This window comes from Parasteatoda tepidariorum, chromosome 4 (genome assembly GCF_043381705.1).
Source record: "Parasteatoda tepidariorum isolate YZ-2023 chromosome 4, CAS_Ptep_4.0, whole genome shotgun sequence".
Taxonomy (NCBI): Eukaryota; Metazoa; Arthropoda; class Arachnida; order Araneae; family Theridiidae; genus Parasteatoda; species Parasteatoda tepidariorum.
In genome coordinates, this window is record NC_092207.1 from 23,197,333 (window position 1) to 23,215,322 (window position 17,990).

General features: G+C 31.0%; 1 protein-coding gene across 1 annotated transcript in view; it reads right to left on the reverse strand.

Moving 5' to 3' along the window:
- Window positions 1-17,990, reverse strand: part of LOC110283236 (uncharacterized) — a 110,676-nt gene that overhangs the window by 41,200 nt on the left and 51,486 nt on the right. The window contains exons 33-43 of the mRNA XM_071179485.1: window positions 16,797-16,919; window positions 16,068-16,211; window positions 14,892-15,032; window positions 13,603-13,773; window positions 11,146-11,319; window positions 7,437-7,559; window positions 5,353-5,481; window positions 4,012-4,080; window positions 3,839-3,910; window positions 1,348-1,476; window positions 464-592 (exon numbers count right to left, since the gene is read on the reverse strand). Of these exons, the coding sequence (XP_071035586.1) occupies window positions 464-592; window positions 1,348-1,476; window positions 3,839-3,910; window positions 4,012-4,080; window positions 5,353-5,481; window positions 7,437-7,559; window positions 11,146-11,319; window positions 13,603-13,773; window positions 14,892-15,032; window positions 16,068-16,211; window positions 16,797-16,919 (1,404 nt within the window). The remainder of the gene's footprint in view (window positions 1-463; window positions 593-1,347; window positions 1,477-3,838; window positions 3,911-4,011; window positions 4,081-5,352; window positions 5,482-7,436; window positions 7,560-11,145; window positions 11,320-13,602; window positions 13,774-14,891; window positions 15,033-16,067; window positions 16,212-16,796; window positions 16,920-17,990) is intronic.

Below are 17,990 nucleotides of genomic sequence, written 5' to 3' on the forward strand. Positions count from 1 at the left end.
AATCTATAAGACTTACATTCCCTGGAATTAATCTTTTATACAGCCTTCTACCATTTTGACATTTAATACAATAAAATTAAGAATTTCAACTTCCATTTTAAAAGTCATGAAAAGTTGAGATTTTTTCATATAACCGCGCATGGAAATTACATTCCACGACTACCTTGTGCACTAATGTGCTCCGTAGCTACATTTTCAGGCTTTTACTATAAACTAGTAAGTTAAACAATTATCACTGGGTTTCATACTATTAAGTTGTGTACTAAAGTTAAGTTCTCATTTTCGAAATATCATAGTTCTCTGTTAATATACAAATTAAGCATATCAAATTTAACTAACGAAATTATTTCTAAAACGTTTTTGATAGTTTCACTGTTTTGGTATTGTAACGATTTTAGGTCATTTTGCAACATTTTAAAAATTTTGATTTCTTAATAGTTTAGATACATGATTGTACACTCACTTCTGTCTCACTGTTTTCAGGAATTGAATCAGTTGTTTTCAAAGCACTTTTAAAAGAATTAATTTCTTCTTTCCTCATATTTATCGAGTAGGTGATGGCTTTTTCAAAAATCTCAAAGACTTTAAAATCCTATAAAAATTAAATGGTTAACTTGTTTCCGTACTTTGAACTAAATCTTTTTAATTATTTTCTTATTAAACAAAAGTAAAAGTTGTATTTTGCATATTTAAAATAAAACTGAAATTGAACTAAAACTGAATTAGACTGAAAACCATTAAACTGAATTAAAACTTAACTTTCTTCATAATTTTCCCCTCCTATGTATTAATAATGAAAGTTTGGAAATGTAGGTTTTGTTTCAATTTGCAAAGAAATAGCAGCCATAAGAATATATACTTAACTTATACAGTCTATAGACTACTCCATATACTATTTGCGTAGTCTATAAACTACAAAGAAAAGCTGGTATTTTCAAAAAATATAGTTGCATTAATATTGGGATAAAAATATTGAATTCAAGCTATCGAAATTATTTAGTATCACCTCATATGGTATTGGTTTGTTTATATAATTCAGTGACATAAGTGAACACTTGAAAATATTTTTCAATCCTTAAGAGACAAACTAATAAATAATATAAAATCTATACAGTTTGCGAAACATATTTCTTATTTTTATGAATTTCAACTTACACTTTTAGAAAATTGTTTTATGAATTACTCATGAATAAAATTTCTGTTAATTCCTCAATGTTATTCCGACTTCAGCAATTCTATAATGCGACGTTGTTTATCTATCATGCATGACATTAACTGCATTTAAAGTTATATTTAAGGTTAAAGTAAACTATTTACGTTAAATTAAACTATTTAAGATACACTTACCTCCTTTTCAACTTTTTTTACTTTTATTTTCAATTTTTCAAGATCCAATTTCATTTCTTGAATTTTTTCTTTTAAAGTATTGACAGTATTGTCGAATAAATCTTTACAATATGCTTGAAATACTTTTACCTAAATTCAAATAAATTCTATAATGAAGTTTTAAAAATATTAGTTGTAGGAAAAGAAATGTTTCATTTTTTCAATACCATCATACATAAAATAGAATTTATAGAATTTATAATCATAGAATTATAGAATTTATTGCATGATTATTAATTCATGAAATCATATTAAATATACAGAAAGAATTTTTGAATAAAAATTTTAGAGTATTCTATGATCTCTGAGATTAATAGGACTAGTGAACTCCACCAGTTCTCGCTTGTGATCTCCTACCTCCAAAAACTACAAGGCAATCTTATATAATTGACTATGCGAACCAAGCAACCAAATGTATCCTTACATTTAGCAGCATAAGTGATTGCAGAAATTGCAGTGAAATAGGAATAAATGCAGAATGAAGAAAAGTTTCCCATCTCTCAAATTGAAGCATCCGTCTTGGAACCTGTATTCTCATTGTTTTAGATACATGATAAAATATTTGATAAAATATTTCGACTGCTAAATACATAGGCCATAAAAACACAATCACTTAGAAGTATTAGTCATAGAAATTTTATTACTGTTACTATTTCCTTCCTTTTTTATTAAAACAAGGCGATATTACTGCATTGCCATTTTTTTGCAGTGTACAGTGACTTGCCAAAAATAGAATTACATTAAAACCCTATAGGTTTACAATTTCTTATACAACTAAAAGTTTATAGGAGAGCACAGGATGTTACATACACATACTGGACGTCCAGTATGTTACATACACATACTATAGTCTCTCTCTCTCTCTCTCTCTCTCTCTCTCTCACACACACACACTCTCTCTCNCTCTCTCTCTCTCTCTCTCTCTCTCTCTCTCTCTCTCTCTCTCTCTCTCTCTCTCTCTCTCTCTCTCTCTCTCTCTCTCTCTCTCTCTCTCTCTCTCTCTCTCTCTCTCTCTCTCTCTCTCTCTCTCTCTCTCTCTCTCTCTCTCTCTCTCTCTCTCTCTCTCTCTCTCTCTCTCTCTCTCTCTCTCTCTCTCTCTCTCTCTCTCTCTCTCTCTCTCTCTCTCTCTCTCTCTCTCTCTCTCTCTCTCTCTCTCTCTCTCTCTCTCTCTCTCTCTCTCTCTCTCTCTCTCTCTCTCTCTCTCTCTCTCTCTCTCTCTCTCTCTCTCTCTCTCTCTCTCTCTCTCTCTCTCTCTCTCTCTCTCTCTCTCTCTCTCTCTCTCTCTCTCTCTCTCTCTCTCTCTCTCTCTCTCTCTCTCTCTCTCTCTCTCTCTCTCTCTCTCTCTCTCTCTCTCTCTCTCTCTCTCTCTCTCTCTCTCTCTCTCTCTCTCTCTCTCTCTCTCTCTCTCTCTCTCTCTCTCTCTCTCTCTCTCTCTCTCTCTCTCTCTCTCTCTCTCTCTCTCTCTCTCTCTCTCTCTCTCTCTCTCTCTCTCTCTCTCTCTCTCTCTCTCTCTCTCTCTCTCTCTCTCTCTCTCTCTCTCTCTCTCTCTCTCTCTCTCTCTCTCTCTCTCTCTCTCTCTCTCTCTCTCTCTCTCTCTCTCTCTCTCTCTCTCTCTCTCTCTCTCTCTCTCTCTCTCTCTCTCTCTCTCTCTCTCTCTCTCTCTCTCTCTCTCTCTCTCTCTCTCTCTCTCTCTCTCTCTCTCTCTCTCTCTCTCTCTCTCTCTCTCTCTCTCTCTCTCTCTCTCTCTCTCTCTCTCTCTCTCTCTCTCTCTCTCTCTCTCTCTCTCTCTCTCTCTCTCTCTCTCTCTCTCTCTCTCTCTCTCTCTCTCTCTCTCTCTCTCTCTCTCTCTCTCTCTCTCTCTCTCTCTCTCTCTCTCTCTCTCTCTCTCTCTCTCTCTCTCTCTCTCTCTCTCTCTCTCTCTCTCTCTCTCTCTCTCTCTCTCTCTCTCTCTCTCTCTCTCTCTCTCTCTCTCTCTCTCTCTCTCTCTCACACACACACGCACACGCACACACACACAGGAAAAGCAAGAATGACGTGCAAAATTTAGCAAAAATTATCATTGCATAATTTTTGATATCGCTTTAATAAATAGTGTTACAATAAACCTGTGTTTTTAAACCCAATTTCATTGACTGTTACTATGGATGTAAAAAGGGGTGAAAAAAGAGCTAATGAAATTAAAACTATAAGCAGCTGATATTAGTAGGTGATTCTGTGGTAGAAGAACGATTAGAAATTATAATTTTACACAGGTTTTTTATATGAATGTCAATAAAATTATCATGTATTCACTTTTATCAGCCAAGCATAGACACAGATACATCAGTCAATCTTAAATACGATTATCTTTTGGCCGAATATATATTTAAAATTAATTTCATGTGAGGCGTGATAGACAAACTCTTATATCCCAGAAAAACTTAAAAACACAGAAATTTAAATAAATACATACATCTATATCTTCCTCTTCTATATCTGTGTTGATGTCAGAATTCTTCTTTAAGGTCTTCATTTCGGACTTAGCCTTATAAGGGAAATTAAATTCAGATTGAGTTGAATTTTTTTTTATGTACAATAACGAAATTAACACTTAAAAATAAAAAAAGAGAGTAACTAAATACATACATTTATGTCTTCTTTTGCTTCCTCTTTAATGGCAGCACTCTTTTCAACAATGTTTGTTTCCACTTCGTCCTAATTAAGAATAAAATTTGTACTCCTTCTACATCCTTGGTAGTTTTATATTATGCTTTTTTTTTTCACTGTCTCATAATGACTTTCCAATGTAAATAGTGAAAAAACGGTAGCGTTTATATAAGAGTAAAATCGGTCAGTAAGTGAATCAGGAAGAATTTACCAAAAGTGCAAATTATTACCTTAATTCAAAAATGGGTAGAAGCGAGACGGAAAAGATGAAAAGCTGGTAGTAAAACCATTTCAGTTTTAACATGCTTTAGGGAGGGATAAATCTATTCCCTTTTCCAACTATTCACCATTATCTACTTTTTCTCAGGAAAGAAACCGTTTTATATATATGCTATAATTGTAAGAAAAAATCTTGGTAGTTACAGAAATTTAATGTTTCTCGAAAAAAATTACTAGAATGAAATGCCTTTCGGACCAATTTTTGCTCGTTTCCGTCTTGGTATATAGAGACTTTCAGCCCTGAATTTAACTGATTATCTTATTCAGCAAAACACTTTTTATCAGTAGTTGAAGACTTTTTAATGCGCTTGTTTTAGTTATTAAATATTTAACTGACTTTAAACTAAGTAATTCGAGCTCTAAAACAATGAGATCTTAATGAGTTACAAAAAAAAAACCCAAATGGTATGAAAACATCAAACTTCCTTTAATTTTGATATTCTGTCTCATCCGTCATTTGTTCAATATTTACCTTGAACTATACGAAACAATTTTTTACAGCTTCATGGCTCGGCTATTAATTTTTTTCTTTACATATTTACAAATATACTCTTGGCAAATAACATTTTTTTCATTTTCTCTACCAATAGTTTACGCAGAGTAATGATTTTTGATAAGTAATGCTTTATTTTGCCGTTATATTTGTCACATGAGCGGACCTGTCTGTGAAGAGGTCAGGGTCTTGCGTCAGAAAGGTTCTGGGTTCAAATCCCGGACAAGGCATGGATGTTCTTTCATTCTCTGTACTGTCTGTCCTTACTGTGAGAGCAACTTCGGCTCACCTAATATGGTGCCCCTAGAAGAATGGCCAACAAATCTGCCCTTCAGATACCTGTATGATTTAGGTCATTCTCCAGGTGGGCATTAGAAAAAAAATATTTCTCCCATGAATGACCTTTACAATTTTGTATTTAGGTGTATTTTTGCACTTCTTCTCCTACATGCGCAATACATTTGCCCAAGCACAATTATTATAGAACAGGAATAATAAAGAGCATTTTGCGTCAAATCTTTAAATATATGTATATTTACAGTTGTTACCTTCTTTAAACTTTCCGCAAACATCTTCACATTTTGGGATTTCTCTATTAATTCTTCAATTTCATCGTTCTTTCTTCTGATGTTGATATTTAATAATTGGATGCAAGTCGAAATTATTAAAGAATCCTGCTGCAATGCCAGAAGAGAAATTAATTAATTAGACATTTAAGGTTTGTAAGGTCTAATCTATTGATTAATTTTGTAACTAGAAGGATCTTCCTGATAAAATGTTTAAAAATATAGTTTTCTCGTAGCGAGTGGTACGTGTTTGTGACAGTGAACTATATTTAAAGAAATTTATAAAGTTTTAAGTGACATTTTTGGGGGGAAAATCGAGGTCATGGGTTGAAATTATATTTTAGTCTCATTTAATTATAAAACATTAATTGATTTTTCAAATCTTTTCATTTCAGAGATTTCTAAGAATGAAAATACTAAATGACAATCTTTGAGTTTTTTCGGAGTGGAAGAATGTTCCAAAAGCATTTGGTTGACGGATAACCTTAAAAAGATTCTCTTTTGACAGCATTATAAAATGCCTTGAGTGCAAAAGCTACGTGAACATTTCACCAAAATTTTAAGGATTTATGCATTTCACAAATCGGAAATTTTCAAGTTATAAATAAAGGGAAAACGCAATTATTATCTATTTTTATTAGGAATTGCCAGCGATTTAACTTCTACGATAACGTTCTCAAATTCTCTAAAAGGTGACTTAGAACCTTCATTCACTCAGTATTTTAATTATTAGTAGACCGAAGAAAAGTATGGTCAAAACTGCGGGGTTTTCGTAAAATTTACCATGTCTCTGGCTCTATGAGAACATCAAAAAACTTGCTAATTTTTTTCGAAGATTTTGGTGAAATTACGAATGAAATATTGTTCTTATATGTGTGCTAAAATTTTATAATTTTATCATTGTACTATAGAGTGTGGCATGAAAAAATCATTTATTCGGATAAATTTACTTTTCAGTTTTGTATTTTTTGCTAATTATGTGGCAAAAAGAGTTATGATTTTAAAACCAGAATTACTGTAAACTGTGACCGTTTGAATGGAAAAAATTACCAAATGACTGGTTTAAATTCCGTATATTTTAGTTTTTATTAACTGAATTACAGCTTTTTTTTTTTATCAGAATTACCATACAGTACATTAATTTTATCAGAATTTGTTTTTCTCTGAGTAGAACTTCAAATTTTCATACACATTTTTTATTTTGAAGTGTGTTTTATCAATGAAACTGTCCATGGTGTATGACATGTATAATGTTGGTAAAATCTGTAATGTGGTCCTCACCATCAAGTATTACCATGTAACAGGCAGTAACGTTTCCGAAATATTAAACTGATACAAATTTTTAATCAACAATGTTGTCTCTTTCAACTAAATAAAAAATTAATAACACAAATGTGCAAATTGACAAAGAGCGCCTGTTCGACGAAAAAGCGATCTGCACTATAAGATTTATTAAATTATTTTTAAATAATATTTTTAAGAAAAAACTTTCGAAAATGTCGGTAATTTACGCGAACATAACATGCATTTATAGGAATTTGATGATGTTTTTCTTTAGTCACTATTTTCACTAATTTCATACCATTCAGTCTGAAAAATAAAAAAATTATGAAAATCACTTTAAAAACAATTCGTATTCAATCAAGTTTTTAAAAAAATTAAAATATTTTTACAAAAAAAACTTAATCGATTTATTTTTTTACTCAATGTTACAAACGTTTTATTTTCACTATTATTGCGAGAAAAACAGAATATCTCTTATTAAAATTTAGCCAAATATTTTTATTTAAAGATTAATGCTTTATATTACGCACTTCTCTATATAATATGCTTTCAATAACATAATTAGTTTGAATCAGCACAATCGTCCCATTCATGATCTTTTAAATTTGAATCAGTTATTTGAATTAAGAAAAAAGAAAGCTAATACGAATCAAAGCATTTTATGTAGTTCTTAGGAGAGGAAAAAACATTTTGCTTCGTATTCCTGTCTATTTTTTTCTACACGTATGCTATAGTTTGAACCAATATATAACTAGTTAGTTATTTTCAGTTATAGTACTCACTGTGGAACTTTCGAAAATTCCTTTCAGCATTTGAAGTTCTTCGTCCGCATCTTTAACTCCTCCTTTAGCTCTCTCAATGGTAAAGGAGCATAACTTCTTAATAGTTGTAAAAACATCATTCAACTAGTCAAAATGTTTAACAAATCAGCAAGAGTTTGAAGCAATTAATGTAAATAAGAAATATGCTTAAAATAAATAAAAATGAACTCTATCAACTTTTTAATTCATAATTTTTAAAAAAAAATATTTTCACATCAATATTAACCGAATCAAATTACTTAATAACCACAATTTAACATAATAATTAGGCAACATGCTAAATAACACAACTCTTTGAGTTTTTTTTAAGGCTATTCAAAAGTACATAATATAAAAAGTATAAAATATTTTATTTTAAGGCTATTATAAAGCATTTTGGGGCTATTTATTAGAATTATAGAAAGGCATCATTTGTTATCGTTAAAAAAAACTATTCTTCATAGGCTGCGCTAAGAAAAAAAACTGAAAAATAAAGACATTCCATTTAAATCATTACAATAGAGGTATTAAAATTCATTTATAATTAACATTATACCTTCACTTTGTATATTGCTGAGAAATATCAGTTTAAAAAGATCAAGCATTCAACGTTCCTTATTGTATTCAAAAAGCAGTATTTTTTAGCCCAAAAGAAAAAACCCCATAAGAAAAACTTTCATTATCTAACCAATTGGAGCTATGCGGAACGATAAAGGGACAACTACTGACTATACCTGCAGCAGAGATAAATATTAACCTTACGTTTTTTATTTTAAATTTAATATTAAGAATTATAAATTTATATTTTTATTTTTAAATTTATAATTTCATTCAAGTAATTTTCTACTTTAATTTTGCAATCGATAAAATTTCGCAATCAGAGTTTACTTATATTTACTGCCCAACAAATTTTCAATCAGACAAACCTCAGGAGTATACATAATATACTAAAAAAACTAAAAAAACATGCGAATATTATAAACTACATTTCAAAATACTGTACAGACATTTACTCCTGACAATAACAGCATGCCTATGCATTACTAAACGTGGTCAGAAATTCTCACAACAAAAATAACAAAACTGTTAATTTCAATCCTGAACCATATTAATAATAAAGCCTTTCAAAAATTGTGAAATATTATTATCAATTCACAACTAGCCTATTATTATCAAGTCCATGCATTTCTTGAACACAGAGTAAAAGACTCAATTTAAAAAGAAAAGTCATGACATGCATGGATGCTACCTTAACTGGGTGAGGTAGGCAGCAACCTCGACTCGAACCGCGTAGGCTTCTCTAAATTTTAAAGATAACCTAATCGTCCAAGTTTTGTAAAGGAAGTGTCGAAAAATTCGTTAGCGTCACATCAGGTATGAGATGACCTCACCTATACCTAATTGTTGCATTACTTTGAAATAAACTGAAAAGACAATATTGGTCTAACAGAATCATAAGCAGAATATTTTTTGGGGAAAATTAACGCTTGTAGAAATAAATAAGATGAAAAAAAAAGAATGACAGTAAAATAAATTAAAAAATATTCTTTTTGCTTTGATTATAAAACGAAATATAAAAATATTTAAATGAGAGTATCTCATAAATTATTAAAAATAATGCAACATTGATAATTATCTCGCTTATATTACCCATTTGTTTTGAATTTTATTCTATTTTATAACCATCGTTGAACAGCCGACCCAATTTTATGGGTTTACGACTACTAATGTACACCTTGTAATTTTGAACCTTATCTGTAAGGCAAGGGAACTCCTGGATCTAGTATTGGGAGAAATTTGTTTTCGTGGAGGACTTTTTTAATGGAGCCAACCCACATTTGCGTTACAAAGAGAGGCAGACCACAAGAACCTCCCACGATTAGCCTGTTGGCAAGGGGACTCTAACCCATGATCCGTCTACCACTGAGGATATTTCACGTCAGCACTGTGGTCGGTGCAAGCTGGATCCGGAATTCATATCGACTGGGATTCGAAACCGGTTCGCCGCATTGGAAGGCGAATGCTCTATCCCCTGAGACTTCGTGGCTCATCTGTTTTGATTTTTTACATATATATCCGTTGTTGAAAAGCCGACAAAATTTTGGGTTTACGACTACAATGTTCAACTTCGTAGCCTTGTAATTTTGAACCAATCCAGTAGACAAGGAAACTCCTGGCTCAGTACCCCCAGAGGTATTGATTTGTTATAGGAACGTGGAGGACTTTGCGACTCGACAGATTTAACGTGCATCAGTCACCATTTACTACACGGTGAGTCTTCGGCCGGTGGGCATTGAACCCACGAACTTTTATACATGAGTCCAGTGCCCTACCAACCAGGCTATCCCGGCCTTTAATAATGACATGATCTGTATTGAATTTTATTTTATTTTATAACCGTCGTTGAACAGCCGACCCAATTTCATGGGTTTACGACTACTTACGTTCAACTCCGTAGCCTTGTAATTTTGAACCAATCCAGAAGACAAGGAAACTCCTGGATCAGTACCCCCAGAGGTATTGATTTGTTGTGGGAACATGGAGGACTTTGAGACTCGACAGATTTAACGTGCATCAGTCACCATTTACTACACGGGGAATCTTCGGCCGGCGAGGATCGAACCCACGACCTCTTGGATATGGGCCCAGCGCCCTACCGACCAGGCTATCCCGGCCCTCTGTATTGAATTGTGATTTGTATAGTTTAAAGAATGAAAACGTTTATTCCGTCTCCTAAACCAAAGGATAGATACCTTTTGAGTGCTTGTTTACCTCGCCTGTAAAATTTGCTATAATTGTTATTCCTTTGCCTTAAAACTATCGTTCTTGACCGCGGAGTTCTTTTTATATCGCAGATTCTATTATACATAAAGATAATTACGAATCCAGAAAAGTTTCTTATTCACACTTCAGTAATTTTATTACTTTACCACAATATCCTAGAATTAGTTGCAATTTTAAATCAATTTGATTTTAAAGTTGTTTTCTCACTTGTGCATAAACCAAATTTCAAAAACTTTGAAGAACTCATAGCTGACAATAATGGGAGACATATTTATTGAACTTATTTTAAGCGTGATCTTTCAGATACTGGACAAACCAACCCTTCCTCTTCAATTTAAAAGTTATAAAAGAAGTGTTTGCTATTAGACTGAGATATAATACTAAACCGTGATACCATGCACAGCTGGATTTCTAACCACATTTAAGTTTTCTTCTCCCAAAATTAATCAACATTGCCCATGAGGTGCTGATCTAGATTTCTGGGAATTATTTCAGATTTGGAAAACTCTGATAATTAATATCATCGACTTTCTAGCATCCCATTCTTCCCAAAAGATAGGAAATCAATTTTCTTTTAATTCTGCATTTTGACATATCTGGGGTTCTCACCCCCCCCCTCCCCTCCAAAGTACACCCACATATTTTTTTCCTCTTAAACCTGTACTTTTGATTGACATCCTTATCCGATCTTGTTTCCATTTCCTATTGAATCTATCCCTCCTTTCTTTACTGTAACTTATTTGTAATTTTATTCCCATCTATGTGTTGTCTATCATCTATCATTTTGTGTTTCAACAATGAAGTAAATTCTTCATTACAGAACTAAAACAATCAGATTTCTGTTTTATGTGGCATTTGTTTTCTTTTCACGTTGTTTAAGCTTGGTTCAATAAAAACTGGGCCGTACCTTCTTCACTTTAGCAAAGGATTGCTCTCTATTCTCTTTACCTAACTCATCAACAAACTGCTTTGTTTTCATCTCAACATCATTCAAGGAAACGAGTTGTTGCTGAATGTTATTGATTTCTCTCATCTTCATTTCCATGGATCCAATTATAAGATCTTTACACACTGAAGTAACCTATAAATATAAATTGCAGTCAGTGTTCAATTGTGAAAGAAACTAAAAACAATTCATAAACTTTCACTATTATTTTTTTTTAACTATTAAATTATGTAATCTTGAGTTTTATTCAAAATTAAGATTGTTTTTTACACCGTTTTTCATAGTTTAGGAGAGGCAAATCTTTTGGTCTCCTTACCCGTCTTCACCCTTGCTCTGAGTATATCGAGACCTATTAGGTATCTCTGACCTAACCTTCAACTGAAATTCCTTAAATAATAACATTAAGAAGTTTAAAATCATCTTCAATTAGGTATAAGCAAAATAGTTTTATATCCGTCGTTGAACAGCCGGCCCAATTTTTGGGTTCACGACTTCTAATGTTCAACTCCGTAGCCTTGTAATTTTGAACCAATCCAGAAGACGAGGAAACTCCTGGATCAGTACCCCCAGAGGTATTGATTTGTTATAGGAACATGGAGGACGAAGCAAAATAGCATCATTTTTCGCCAAATAGAATTAACCACCAATCAAAATTTTGACCAATATAATCGAAGGTTTGAATATCAAATAAAGCTTTGCGCCTGATGATAATCGTTCAATTATTCAAATTATAATCAAGTACCAATCGGTTCTTGACAGCTTCAAACTGAATTCACCTACAACAGAAGAAGGAGTATATAAAGGAATGGCGTAACACCACTGCTTTTTTTTCACCTAATTTTGATAAATTCCATATTTTCCTCAATTCTGCATTTTCTTTTCTTAATTTTAATAGCTTATTTTTCAACTTACCCTAAAATTTGTTTATTTCTGTTGTATTTTATATTCTATCAATTTACTATTTTTTAAATTGACAAAAATGACTAAGTTAAGTGTGTTTTAACTGCAGCAGGCATATTTAACTCGTGGTACCAAAGTCACCAGCTACATCTTCTCCCAAATTTTTCCATTCTAGATAATTCCGTAAATTATATTGAAACCTTGGGTGCTGTCTCATTATCTCTACACAGTCCAATTAAACTTTAGATCATTTTCCGGCAAAAATAAAGTAACTGTCTTACACTAAAATTTTTCAAACTTAAAATTTGATTTTCTAGCTCAGTGGTTACCAACTGGAGGCTCGCGGGCCACATCCGGCCTACGAAGCCTTTTTTGTGGCCCGCGAACTAAAATATATTATTTGTCCTTTTTTTTGNCATAGCACCACTGCTTTTTTTCACCTAATTTTGATAAAATTCCATATTTTCGTCAATTCTGCATTTTTTTTTTAATTTTAATAGTTTTTTTTAAAATTTACCCTAAAATTTGTCTATTTCTGATATATTTTATATTCTATCAATTTATTATTTTTTAAATTGACAAAAATGACGAAGTTAAGTGTGTTTTAACTGCAGCAGGCATATTTAACTCGTGGTACCAAAGTCACCAGCTACATCTTCTCCCAAATTTTTCCATTCTAGATAATTCCGTAAATTATATTGAAACCTTGGGTGCTGTCTCATTATCTCTACACAGTCCAATTAAACTTTAGATCATTTTCCGGCAAAAATAAAGTAACTGTCTTACACTAAAATTTTTCAAACTTAAAATTTGATTTTCTAGCTCAGTGGTTACCAACTGGAGGCTCGCGGGCCACATCCGGCCTACGAAGCCTTTTTTGTGGCCCGCGAACTAAAATATATTATTTGTCCTTTATTTTGCTGACAATTTTCGTAAAAACTCTGCTTTATGGGTTTAAAACACTTTTCTTTCGTTAAAAAAAAACCTAATTTCTTCGCTTCTGTGAAATTTAACATACTAACGGTGCAAAAACAATTTTTTCTCAGGTAAAAATCCACTTCTTATTTTAGTCTGTAATTCAATACCTTTATTTTGTACAATTTGATAAAAATCTGACAGTAATATTTAATATTTAATGTTCCTTCAAATATAAAATTTTTATGAAGTGGCGGCCCGCCATTTGACTGGTGCTTTTAATTGCGGCCCCCGGCCTCGTGTAAGTTGGAAACCCCTGGAGCTAATTTAGGTTTCTCTGAATACTGAATGAACTAAAAATGCTAACTCGCCTTGATAAAGAAATTGATTTATTGATTGAAGAAATTGATTAAAGAAATATTTCCAGAAATTCTTTAATATTAAGTACTTCACGCAAACCAATTCCTACGAATCAGTATTTTTATGGAAATTGGAATATATATGCATTTTATTTCTCTGCGAGAGAACGAAAATTCCACATTAAAAAGACGTTATTCTTATATTTTAATTAGCTGTTCTAGATATGCTTGGAAGACTATGTACCTCAGATCTTAAATTTTCGAGATATCCAGGCTCTGAATTCAGGTTATTCATCAATGTTTTTTCGTTATTCTCTAAAGAACACAAGGCTTCCTTCATTGAAGACAAATGTTGTTGTCTCATTTCTATGAATACATGAAACAGTTCTCTGTATTCTTTAGCTATTTTAGATGCCTGAAAAAAAAGTTTCTGTACGTAAATAAATATTAAGAAGTAAAAGACAAAATTGCACTGAGAAAAAATTATGGTAAAACCTATCAGAATATGATAAAATGTACTGTGTTTCTGGTCCTATGAGAACACCAAAAAAGCATGGTAATTTGCCAACCAAAGTGCATTGCAAACGGTTTTTAAAAAATTGACTATAAAATATGGTATTATAATATGCGAAATAATTTGGTTGGTAAATGAGATTAAATTTGTCTTTTTATGGTACCTTCAAGCACGGCATAAAAACCATTTATTTGGTTAAGTTTGTTTTTCAGTTTAATATTTTTTACTAAGTGTGTGGTAATAAGAACTAAAATTTTAAAAACCAGAATTTCCGTTCAACCGTTACCATATGAAAAGTAAAATTACCAATTGAATGATTTAAATTCCGTATATTTCTGTATTATTAACCAGAATTATGTATTTTTTTCTACCAGAAGTCATTACCATGGTAGTACAATAATTTTACCAGAATTGTTTTCTCCTATAGCTTAACCCTAAACTATTTTATTTTGTAAGCAAACAAACTACCCGGTAAAGAAATTTTTACTCGTTTCCTATATTTATACTATTGTGAATAGCTTTCTGATAATTAATATTGCTCTTTTAGTTCTAGAATTTTTCCACCAAAGCAAAAAGAAGGGAAAAAAATGCATTTAATGCTTTTAATGAAATCCGGAAAATGTTCTGCTTTAATACTAAGCAGAAGCATTTTTAAATGAAGGGGTAGCTATAACTAAACTATTTCAATAAATGAATAAAATTATTTTCCTGACTTACTTTAGTTAGATGCTTACTTTAATTGATAACTTACTTTAGTTAGATGCTTAAGGAAGCTAATTTCAACAAGCTCTAATTTATGAACCTAAACTTTTTTTTTAAAAAATTCAAAATTTAAATATTTTAGCATTGAAATATGATGTAGCATTAAAATGCACACTTGTTTGTAGCATTAAAAAAGCTGTATGAACACATTTAACGTTATACAAAACTTAAAACAAAGTTTTATACAAACGTCAGAGTATAGATTAACTATATCAACTCTTACATTCGATTTATGAAAAAGAACTGAAATATTTTACTTCATATTTGATTGTGCTTTTCTCTTGTTCCTCAAATGATAGTTTCGTCATTATTTTCTCGGATGCCAATTTCATTTCTGACTCCCCAGAAGTAATTGCTTTAAGAAAGATACCTTTACAAGACAAAACACTCTGCAGAGCCTAAATACAATGAATATATGTTGTTTCGGTATCAGATAACTTGAAAATAATTATATGAATACAAGTTGCGCACTTTTTAAGTATTAAAATTTAAAAAAAAAACATAATGCGAAAGGTAGTGGAACTTTGGAATCCCCTCGAAAGAATTTGCATTAGAAAGTAAATTTCATGGCACGAAACTTAAGTAAAATTGGAAAAGATTTAAAACTTTGAACTATTCTTGAATTACAGTTTTTAAAAATTTATGTCACTCACTTAGGGGTGTGCATTCCGTGAATAGGGGTGTATGGAAATAAAATGTTACATATTTGTATGGGAACTATGTACTTAGAAAACAGAAGAAATAATTTAATCTCTATAATTCATATTTTAATAAATATTTCTCTTAAGTGGCACCATAAATTCAGAAATTTTTCTATGCATTGGAAACACTATAGTTATTATTCATTTTGTTAGGTTAAGCAATAATTTAAGTAGTTTTATATCATTAGTTATACGTTAAGTATTTATTTATATTCATTTTGTTGGGTTATATTAAGTAATTAATTAAGTAGTGTTAAATAGTTAGTTATGAACGAAGATTTGGATTAATTTTTTATCCTTTCTAAAATAGCTATAGAAATTTCAAACATAAACGTTATAGTGTCTCATATTGCAATACTAATTATTGGGCACGGAGCTTGTTGTTTTGAGCAATAGCGTATATATGTTAGACGAAACTCAAGTTATGGATCTATTAATATGTTAGTGAAGAGATTGACATTAAAGTTTAGGTGTTTACAAGATAGTTTTGATGTGTTACTAAGCTGGTCGCCAAAGATGGCTAGTAATTTTATAAAATAAGCGTGGAACAAAAATCTTCAAGTCAGACTGACAGTTGTTATGAACGATGATATGTTCATGAAATTATGTTCGATAACATATCAAAAATGTAGTAACAAGAAACAAGTAAAAACAACTAGATTTTTCTCAAGCGGCAATGTATAACAAAGTATTTTTTTCTTAATTATACAAACAAATAGTAAGAATAGTTACTCTTTGCACTTTTTCTTTAGTTTTCTTTTTCTTTTCGGGCATTTTTAGTTTTTCTAAATCTATTAGAATATTCTCCATGAATTCATTTTTATTTTTAACAACAGTAGCAACAAAACTTTTGCATGAGAGAAGAAATTCAGAAACCTACAAATTAAAGGCATAATTTGATCATCATTTTACTATGCAAGAAATTTTACATAAACTAAAAAAAAATATTAAAACTACCAGCAGAAAAAAAAATCTCGATAACTTTAAATTAGCAATTTACGTTGTCAAATTCATCATTTAAACGTTTGAATAACGTGTGTATAACTCTGTAAAATCTTTAAAAGATTAAAAACTTCAAAAATCAAATATATATTTCTAGCTGAATTTTAAACATATCTGCACAGCATCTGCAATTATCAAGAAATGTTGAAAAAAATCTTCCTCTTTAGAATAAACTATAAATACCTAATAAGTAGTTGACTGGCAGTTAATTAAAATTTCGTAGAAGGAATTTTAACACTATTTTTTCAAAAACAACATTAACTTGTGAAGTCACAAACCAAAAGTTTTTTCAAAAAAGCAAATAGTAGGAAAAAACGGAAGCGTTTTAAAAAATTTAATTATAATGATTTATTTACAAAATATTTTATTTTACTATTTTACAGCTATTTTACAAAATATGATTGACAAAAAGCACTGAGTAAATACAAAAAAAAATAAGCAGAAAAGATTTAAAAATACCTCCTTCATTTCGTCATAATTTTTATTGCCATCTTCTTCTTTCTCTTCTGCATCAACTTCAGCAATAATGTTTTTTATTTCTTCCATAGTGAGCTTAGTAACATCAGAGGTCTCGTCTGGATCCTATTCAATATTATTTTAAATTTTTTGGATTATATTTGTCTATCAAATAATTAATTTGCGAACTTAAAATAATCTTAAAATATATTTTGATATCAAAATTGCTAGGTGCAGTACTTTGAATTTCTTTAAGTCCATTTAGACTGCATTTATTGGAAATAAAACTGGAATCTTATTTATCTTCGTGACTATATGACTTATTTATCTTCGAAATAGGCATGCTTTTTGTTAAACTATATGCTCAAGTTCAATAAAAGAAGAGAAAAAGATAAAACCAACACTATCATATGAAACTCTTATTTGAAAAGTCGTTCAAATTTATTTATTAAAATAAAATAGAGTTACATTTTCTTTACGTTAATGCTTATACGAGTCATTTCAATCTCATTTTTAAAAACTATTACAACTCCAACTTATTTCTGCTGCCAAACTCTGCTGTCATTTCTATTTGATTTTTAAACTGAGTACATCTTTTGCTTACTTTTTCTGCCAAAAGTGTTTATACCAATGGGGTATGAGTAGCAATAAGATAAAATAACAAAACGAAGAAGAGCAGATAAGAAGCGTTTGCAATGGAAATAAGGTGAGAACCCAGGTGAGCAAGTGCAAGACACAGAAATAAAAATAAAATGTATTTCAAAAAATTTGGAATTAATAGGATGTTAGAAAGAGCATTAATAAAGTAATTAAAATGTTACAAAACCTGAAATGATTTGTAGAAATCAATATCAGAGGCTTAGTAAAGAGCAATGTAGAATGATTCTAGCAGAAAGTACAAAAAACGCGGGTATCCTCTATTTCTTGCTACCTTGTTTTTCTTTGTTGCAACTTTTTTTGTGCCGTAATTTTCCTTCTAGACATTCCTGTTTTTTTTCCCTTTCTTTTAACACTGATAGATATTTTTTAATATACGTAGAACCGTAACTTAAAACAGCCTCTTCGGTAACTTTATTTACGTTGCATAACTTCGATACATAGCACAAAGTTTGCCATTTCTTTATTTGAAAACATTAATTAATTATTTAAACTCTATTTATTTAAAAATGAAAAAAATTAAAACTGTTCCACGATTCC